We start from the raw sequence: 9,473 nt of genomic DNA on the forward strand, positions 1-9,473 counted from the left end.
GAACTTATTTATGAATACCTTTAAACTCAATCTAAAATAAACACTAACCTTATCGACCTCCCACCATGCAGGATAAAGTTTAGCTTGTCCATTGCCCAACGCAAATGATTCATCTCGTTGATTCTTCAAGTGAACGGCGTTAAAAGACGTCGGCATAATTGTATATCGTGTATTTCTTTTATTTTCCTTAAGTTTCCTAATTATTAGAAGACGTGACACCCACGCATTGATATGCTGTTTTACAAAAAAAGACATATATTAGTAACTTACATAAATTTACAAAAAAATAATCAAATTAAAATATAAGAAAAATATAAGACTTACCCCTCCATCGAAATAGCCATTGTCTTCGACCCCTAATAATACGCCCCACCAAGACCGATCAAGCAACAAATAGATATCATCATTGAGCTTGCATATGTCAGTGAAACACCCCTGGCTTCGCTCATGTAGATAAAAATCAACTGCGTTCTTAGCCCAAAGGGTGTTATCCAGAATTGTATCCGGTAGTTGTTTCCTCTCCACTTCAGATACCGGTATGGTACTGGCCGGTAACTCATACGAGAGCCAACTTGAATCCATCATGTCCGGCACGTTAGAGGGTTTCTCAAGAATCCTACATATGACGCCATGTGAATCGGGCTCTTAAATGGTGGGAGGGACCTCTTCAACGATGCAGTGGCCTCTTGAACGGTGGGAGGGGACTCTCGAGGAATGATAGGGGCCTCTTCAACGATAGGAGTGGACTCTTGAGGGATGACAGTGGCCTCTTGAACGGTGGGAGGGGACTCTCGAGGAATGATAGGGGCCTCTTCAACGATAGGAGTGGACTCTTGAGGGATGACAGGCGAGTCGGGCTTCTTCTTGCGGTGTCTTCGCACTATTGGGGTATACAGAGACTTAATAGCACGTGCACGCCGTCTAATGCGTGAACTCTGTCGTGCAAGAAAAACCCGACGTAAAGCATCCACCTTATCGGTCCGCTAAATAATTAAATACAAATATCAGTAAATAAACAGACATGATATTTAAACAGTGAAAATAAAGACAAATATATTTCAAACTTTCAACAAAAAGACAAAAAAAAGACAAATACTAACTTCACAGTGTTAAAGAATACACAGTTTAGCAGAATTGGCAGCAACCGAATAAATTTACTTCAACCAAAAGACAAAACAAAAAGACAAATACTAACTTCACAGTGTTAATAAACAGTTTAGCAGTATTGGCAGCAACCGAATAAATTTACTAAGCAATCTAAGTGAAATGGTTAATTTAAGTGAAATTACGAGTAAATTTATCATCAAGTTAAATATGGAAAATCTTAAACTTACCTCGTTGCGTAGAGAATGAACCTCATTCTGCAATGATACTACCATCTCACGTAGAGCGGCAACCTCACCACGTAAAGTAGACACCTCCACACGCCATGCACCATCGTTATCGAGTAGAGTATCGATCTCCTCACGCAAGGCATTGACCTCATCACGTAACTCCCTTGACTCATCACATGGAGGTGGAGAACAGGGAGATAGAAGTCGTGGCATATTTTTCGGTCACCTATCATGAGGTGATGGTGGAGAAGAGGCTCGATGATGGCACGGGATAGGTGATGAATCTCGTTGTAGAGGTGTATAGTCGGGTCGATCAGGTGATGGCTCTGGGTGAGGTGATGGCTCTCGAAGTGGAGGAAGTGGAGGCTGCTCATCATTCGTGCCATCAAGAAAATGCTGACTAGCTTGCCACCAATCAGTGGCAAGCTCAGCCTCCGTGGGTATCAGTCTAATTAATGGAATGTTGGCCTCCTAAAAATATAAAAACTCAAACAAAGTTAAACGTCTACTATTAATAACTTGTTTATATATGATAGTATTTGTGTTAACTTACATTATTTATTGTCGCATATGGTATTAAGTCTTCCCAATCCAACAGACGTTTCCTCTTTCAGGAAATAGCCCTGGGAATATCATTTGAAGTTTTTATTGCATATGTCTTCATGGCGGGAAAGGCCTCGAATATCCAAATCTACAAACAATATAATAACAAACATTAGTAATTGTTAAATAATTAATTATAATTTTGAAAACATTATATAGAAATTCTTACCTTAAAGGCCCAAACAAAGCCTGACAAAGTGTATTTCGACCCATCGCCCCGTAAACTTTTGCGGTCATCAAAGGCAGACGACAACTTAGTCCAGGTAGCTTTCCATATATACGAACCCCACGGAAACAGATTCCATGCATTTAGGTCCTCTACCAATAATATTAGCTCCTGAGGAATAGGTTGTCTGGCCTCTCTGCCTAAAAAGCCGGCATACAAAAGTTGTAGAAGGCATACTCGGACAACATCGACGTCATTCATCCGAGTAAAACCATCTTTCTTATTAAACAATTTCTTTATATCGTCGACGTGTAAGTTCGGTTCTCTATTGACTCATCAGGAAAAACCCTGGATAACCATGATGGGCGGGTGATATGACGAGTGTACCGGCCTACATCATCGTGTCCGAATCGTAGACCAGTGATTAAGCAGAACTCCTTCCGCCCAAAACAAGTATACACCGGTGGAAAATGAAACCATATCTCTTCCTCACCACGTTGTATACTGTCGGGTAGATCTCTAGTCATGGTCTGAAGCCACAAATGGGTCAAATTAGCATCTCCACCCGGATGCTGTACTCTCAGCCATGGCCCGAAGCAGGTTTCCTCAAACAATTTTCTTTGTGCAGGTGAAAGCTTCGAAGCAATTGTAGTGGCTAGGCTAACTTTATTCCTTAATGTCAATGAAGCCGAAAAAAATTTCTACAAAAACAATAAACATACCAAGTTAGATATACCAAAAACTACACTGTCAATATATACCAAAAACAATAAACATAAATAGTAGTTTATTCTTGAAACTAAAATTTGCAACACTGTTTTTCTTTTGGTTGAAATGAAAATCGCAACGAGATAATGAGAATCGCAACGCGGAAATGACTATCGCAACGAGAGAATCGCAACGCGAAATGACTATCGCAACGAAAGAATCGCAACACGAAATGAAAATCGCAACGCGAAATGAAAATCGCAATGCGATTTTGGTTTCGCGTTGCGATTCTCTCGTTGCGATAGTTATTTCCGCGTTGCGATTTTCATTCTCGAAACTATTCTTCTTCTGCATTACTTCAACCAAAAGACAAAATAAAGATAAATAATAACTTCACAGGCTAAACAGTTTAGCAGTATTGGCAGCAATCGAATGAATTTAATAAGAAATCTAAGTGAAATGGTTAATCTATTATTGAAATTACCAGTAAACTTATCATCAATCTCAATATGAAAAACCTAAAATAATGCAAAAATTTCAAAATAAAAATAAAACAAAACTAACCCTCCGAGGTTGATTTTCCATTTCTGAATGATTGTGAGGGATTTCGCCGGCGATGGGGACGGAAATCTTCGGAGATGGGGACGGATTTCGCCGTAGAGAGTGAGAGATGGAGATGGGACTGAGTGTTGTGATTTTGGGTTTGAGGTTATGAGTTGCGATTACTGTGGACGGTTCAGTTTCCGATTTATTAAGAAACAATTCGTGTTTGGAATTTGAAAAAAAAAACGCGTTAATACGAATGGCGCTATGTAAATCGCGTTGCGAAAGTCAGAATCGCGTTGCGAAAGTCAGAATCGCGTTGCGAAAGTCAGTATCTCGTTGCGATTTTGTATTATCGCATTGCGATAGTAAGTATCGCATTGCGATAGTCAGTATCGCATTGCGATTTTCCCAATTCGCGTTGCGATTTACTTATTCGCATTGTGAATTGGGAAAATCGCAACGACACTGTAGACCATCGCAACGCGATTTCCAACTATCGCAACGCAAAATGCAACGCGAATTTGCGATAATGGAGATCGCGTTGCGAATTAGCGATCGCATTGCGATTTTGTTGGTCATTTTGGCAAATCCGGAAAAAGTTGGTTAAAATCGTATATTATAAGGCATTTTTTGTCACTGAGGCGATTTTCTCTTTAGTATTTAATTTGTTGAATTAAAGTATTTGATTTTTTATTTACACTTCAGTTTAAATAAAAAAAGTTCATTATTATGCTATATATATTTTTAATATTTTATATTCCTTCATTTCGAATCATAGAAGAAAATAATTTTTATAAATTACTGAGACCACTTCATTAATATCTATATTTATATCAATAATTATAAAATAGGTAAAATTGTTTAGATAGGGTAGTGAACTTTTTTTCTCACATAATGCACCTTAAGAATTATTTTATGAAATGTAGTTATTTGAACAATACCAACGGTAAGACATGATAAGTATATGATATCTTCTACATATTCAGGAGAGACGCGAGGATGACATGACATCTTTCTGATGTTTCTTGTATGATTGGTCTTTTTCGTTTTCTTTTTGTCATCATTTATGCATAATCATAAAGACGTCGTGTCGTCTTCTTATCTTTATAAAAATGTCCTCCACTTCTCTTGTCTTTCTAATGATATTGTTTAAGAGACCTTATTTCAGTTAATAATATTGGAGGTGCACTAACTAATTTTTTTTCCGAGTGTATTATTTGCCAATTTTGCATTTGATAACCCTATAAAATCAAAAATAAATTAACTATTATGCCATTCAATTTTTTGTTTAATTCAGTTGACTAAAATGTATAATTTTTAATTGAGAGAATATAAGATAAACTAATTACAAGTTCAACTAATTAAATTGTCCTTATTTACATTTTCAAAAAAATATTTTTACAAAATAAGATAAAATAATTATTAAATTATGTATAGAGCGAAAAAATTTATGAAAATAGAAAAAATATTGAAGTTAGGAATTATTAAACTATTTGACGTATTAACGATAAAAGAATTTCTTTAAAAACTTTGATTTATTATCATGTATTTTCAATTAATATTTAAATAAAAACTATGCCAAACGTAATTGATTAAAATTGCTTGTGAAATTATCCTCAAAGTGTATCAAATGATTATACTAAGAAAATAACAATCTCTAAAATATTATTAAGAATCAAAATAGAATATTAATTATTAAAAAATATAATTGGTTTTTAATATAAAGTATTAAGAACCAAAATAGAATATTAATTATTATTTAAAAAATTATTAAGAACCCGCTAAATTATCTATTAAACTTTTTTTAATTGTGGAAAATAATATTTCCACCGAAGTCACTTGATGAGTTCAATTGTCTATTAAACTTTTAAAATATCTGATATAAACATTTTTAATAATTTATTTTTAATATAAATATAACCTTAATTATTACTTAATAAAACATGATGAATAGTAAATTGTTTGTGGTATATTATAATAAACTGCTGTGATGGAAGTGCAACGGTGGGAGATTGTGTTATGGCAGTGGCAAAATAGGGCATCGTTTCCTTCCTCCTGAATGAACAGTTCGCCATACATGGTTCTTAAGACTTACAGGTTCCGATCTTACGCTAAAGAGAGAGAAATAGAAAATAAAGACCAAAACAGCAAAAGTAGATGACTGAGAATCGACTTCTCTGCACTAGCGTAAACTGGTGGTGTATCTGCACTGTCATTGCATTTGTTTGAACTTGGAAGTCCGCAAAGGCCGGGATTGCCTATGTAACTGTCCTTTGCAAAAGTATCAAACTGTCGTCCCGTTGGTATCATGCCTGACAGACTGTTGAAAGAGACGTTAAAAACCTCGAGAAATAAAAGATCAGTTAATTCAGGGGGTACTACACCCAAGAGAGTGTTGTGTGAAAGATCTAGGCTTTCTAGTACTGCCAAGTTTCCCAAGGATGAAGGTATTTGACCTGTCAAAAGGTTGTTCGACATGTTTAGAACATAAATCCCCCTCAAATGTGTCATTTGGATCGGAATGTTCCCTGTTAGTTTATTCAAAGACACATCTATTCCCGTAAATAATGACAACAGCATACGAAAAGTTACTAGTCGGCCTTTCAAGACGAACTCAATATTGTTCCGGTAGTAAGACGGATGGCTATAGTAAGGAAGAGGATCCGTCCAAGAAGTAACATTGTCAACACAGTCGGGAATGTCACCAGAAAGACCATTTCTTGATAGATCTAAAACATGCAAATCCCTCATTTGGCAAATTTGCGATGGTATTCGCCCTTCGAACCGGTTCCCTCCGAGGAGTAGTACTTTTAATTTTGGCAAGACAGGCAAGTAAGATGCAATCTCACCTGATAAGTTGTTATTGTGAATGTCAACAATTTCCAACTCCATGTTCTTCGACAGGGCATGTGGGAATGTTCCGGACAAGAGATTTTTGCTGAGATAAAGCCATCTTAATTTAGTAAAACTTGAGTTTTTGGGAAACAAAGCTCCTGTCAGGTTGTTTCCGGATAACCTCAAATATATCAGACAACTCATATTGCTTGCCATACCTTGGGGAATTTCTCCTTGGAACTGATTGTCCGATAAGTCCAGCACCTGAAGTTGGTTCCCCAAGAACAGGGGCAGATTGCCATTGAAACTGTTGTTGGAAAGATCTAAATGGCGCAGCTGTGGAAAATTCAGGCCGATATCTCTGGGTAATGTCCCATGCAAGAAATTGTCAGAAATGTCGAGAAAAGTAAGCCTTGAGCTTATGTTCTGGGGGAAGGGACCAGTCAAATTATTGTCTCCTAGCCATAATTCTGAAGTGATATTTTGAAACAGCCATGGAGAAATTTTCTTGAGGTTGCAACCACCTAAAGACAGAGTATTTAGTCTGAAAGATGGAGAGCAAGTTGGAGACTCCATCTCTGATTCAACTTCCAAGTGGTTGAAGGAAATATCAAGTTCATTCAGCCTCGACATATTGGCAAAAATGCAGAGCGAAATCACGCCTTGAAACTCATTACTTGATAGAAAAAGTGACTCGACATTTTTCAGATTGCTAATTAGCAAAGAAGGAAAATAGCCATTGAATTGATTGTAAGAGAGATCCAGATGCTGAAGATGAAGCAAGTTGTCAGGCAGACAATCAGGAATATTGCCTTCTAACTTGTTACCAGACACATCCAAGTAATAAAGAGAAGGAGATTCCCCCCAACAGAGATTAGAGCCGTTGCGTATGGAATTGTCACGCAGATCCAACTTTTGAAGCTGCTTCAGTGTTCTGAATGCTGCAGAGGTTTTATCACAACATTACTAACATTTAAGCTGTCTGGTTAAGTTTATGTAATAAATATTTGCACGAATATTGAGCATCTTAAACGAAGTTATGAACAAAAAATTACGTCTGCAAGATGAAAATAATACACTTGGATGTTTACCCTGAAGCGAAACGAATCCTCCAATATGATTCCCTGGCAGTTCAAGTTCCTGCAACTCCTCAAACTGAGCAAACAAGGTAGCGTTTGGGTACCACGGTTCAACCTCGCCATCGCTTTTTTCCCTCAAGTAGTGAAAGAAGATGTTATGAATACGAGTACGAGTGGCATCACATTCAACGCCCTCCCACTCGCAACATTCTTCTCCATACCAGTTTGAGAAAGCCGACTCCACTGGACTGCTCATTGAATCTTTGATTTGTAGAAGAGCTGCTCTTTCCACTTCTAAGCAGCCTTGGCAATCAATGCAAAGAAGCATAACCAAGAACCATCTATAGAAACCGGTAATCTCCGTCACAAACCTAGGCTGAGCCATGTCTTCTTTATTTCATCAACGAACAATATCTGTCAGAATTTATAATTCGCATTTTGCCGCTTTCCACAAGCCGAGTGGAATTTCTTACTTGGTTTGCATTAGCAATGAAGTTTCAGTTGTCTGAATCAGAGGTAGAAGACAAAGGAAAAAGACTCTTTTGGGCGTCTTAGTCAAAATGACAGTTCCAACACGGCAGAAAAAGGGTTCTTATTTTTCATTAAGAGGGGAGTCCACAACAAATATTAACATCCAAATGTGCATAAGATTTGTGTTTGAAAGATTAAAGATGTATAATTCAAATATACACAATATTTGCAAAATTCATGCAATCTACATTCACTTATTATAATATTATAATTTGTATTAGTTAGTTTAGAAGTCAAAATTAATTGCCTTAAATTTAAATTACCAATAACATGAGTAGTATGTTTCCTCTGACTGAAAGCTTTCTCTGGTCCAACTAGGAAATAAGAGAAAAGGGCAAATTCTTTGGCTTGTTTTTCCACAAAATCAACACGGGAAATAGGACTGCTTCCAAGAAGTAAGAAATGAGCTGCCTAATTTGTACGTTCGACTTTGGCAAGTTTCCCAGCAAAAATCTATGCTGTGTTGTCATTATTACGACAATGATATAAGTACGTCTTTAACACCATGTTTCAGCCCTTCAAAATCTAATAGCTCAACACAAAGTGCAGATCAATGTCAATGAATGAAATCTAAATAGAATTAACCTTGACAGTATGCAGGCATCTAGGTTCATATTCCTCTATTAAGGCTCCATTTTCAGTAGGGATGTAAATGAACAAAGAGTTAGACGAACTATTCGCGAACCGTTCATATAATATCCGTTTATTAAGCTAAATAAACGAGTATGAACAAAACTTTTATGTTCATTTAATAAACCCACACACACAAGCAGAAGTGTGATTGATTCATTTATGTTCATGAACAAACTTGGTTATCGACTCATTTATGAACTAATTTACTCGGTACTACTTTTAATTTTATCTTTTTAAATTTTGAATATTGGTGAATATATAGACAAAATTGAACATACGGTAAACTTTGAAGTTTAAACTACGAAATCCATGGAAATTAAGGACTACTGGTGTAATTTCACCATTTTCTTTATCGCGACCACTTTTAAATATGAATAAATAAAAATGAATAAACAAAAACAATATTAAAAAATTAAATCAGGGTTTCAAATCGCGGTCGCTTTTTTTGTCATTTCGTGTTTACTGCGATTGTGGATATAGTGAGCGCTATTGTGGATGTAGCAGGTATATCGGAAGGTAGTGCTACCGCTATTTTGCGGGCGCTATCGCGGTCGCGGACCACTACTTGAAACCCTGATTTAAATGAACTCGAATCGAACATGAATATTTAAAAAAACGTGCACAAACAAAGCTTTGTTTGTTCAAACTCGATTCATTCCCCCTAATTCTCAGCAACCAAAATAGTCGTACTAACCTTACACGGGATATGGGCTCTACCGAGTAGATATGTCCATCACAAGTTCACGCTGTTGATATAGTAGAAGCTTGATGTATTTGCTCCCGATTGCGAGCTCCTACAAACATAACAACCAGATTAGCTTCCTTTTTACAGACATTAAACACTAATGTTCATAGTAAATATGAAATCGATAACCTAAAGACTATTAAATTATGAGCATTACACTGCAAAATATCTTTATGAGATTCAAGGCTCAGTGTGTTCTAATTTCTCAATCACTATTCCATTTTGTTAAAATAATGCCTCGAACTAATTATTATTAAGCTAAACTGCAATATATAGTACACTGTACAAGCAAT

At 36.4% G+C, this 9,473-nt stretch overlaps 1 protein-coding gene across 1 annotated transcript; it reads right to left on the reverse strand.

Annotated features, from left to right (window-relative positions):
* Positions 1-5,400: 5,400 nt before the first annotated feature.
* LOC120178038 (receptor-like protein 56) lies at positions 5,401-7,656 on the reverse strand. The gene is made up of 2 exons (XM_039184002.1): positions 7,284-7,656; positions 5,401-7,133 (listed from the first exon to the last, which is right to left on the reverse strand). The coding sequence occupies exons 1-2, from the start codon at positions 7,654-7,656 to the stop codon at positions 5,464-5,466; spliced, it is 2,043 nt and encodes a 680-aa protein (XP_039039933.1). The 3' UTR covers positions 5,401-5,463.
* Between the last annotated feature and the right edge of the window lie 1,817 nt (positions 7,657-9,473).

Source organism: Hibiscus syriacus, unplaced genomic scaffold (assembly GCF_006381635.1).
Source record: "Hibiscus syriacus cultivar Baekdansim isolate YM2019G1 unplaced genomic scaffold, ASM638163v2 tig00003507_pilon, whole genome shotgun sequence".
Taxonomy (NCBI): Eukaryota; Viridiplantae; Streptophyta; class Magnoliopsida; order Malvales; family Malvaceae; genus Hibiscus; species Hibiscus syriacus.

Coding starts and splice junctions, on each gene's coding strand:
- LOC120178038 (XM_039184002.1), bottom strand. CDS start 7,656: ATGGCTCAGCCTAGGTTTGTGACGGAGATTACCGGTTTCTATAGATGG. Junction 7,134..7,283: donor AGGATTCGTTTCGCTTCAGG/GTAAACATCCAA, acceptor AAACCTCTGCAG/CATTCAGAACACTGAAGCAG.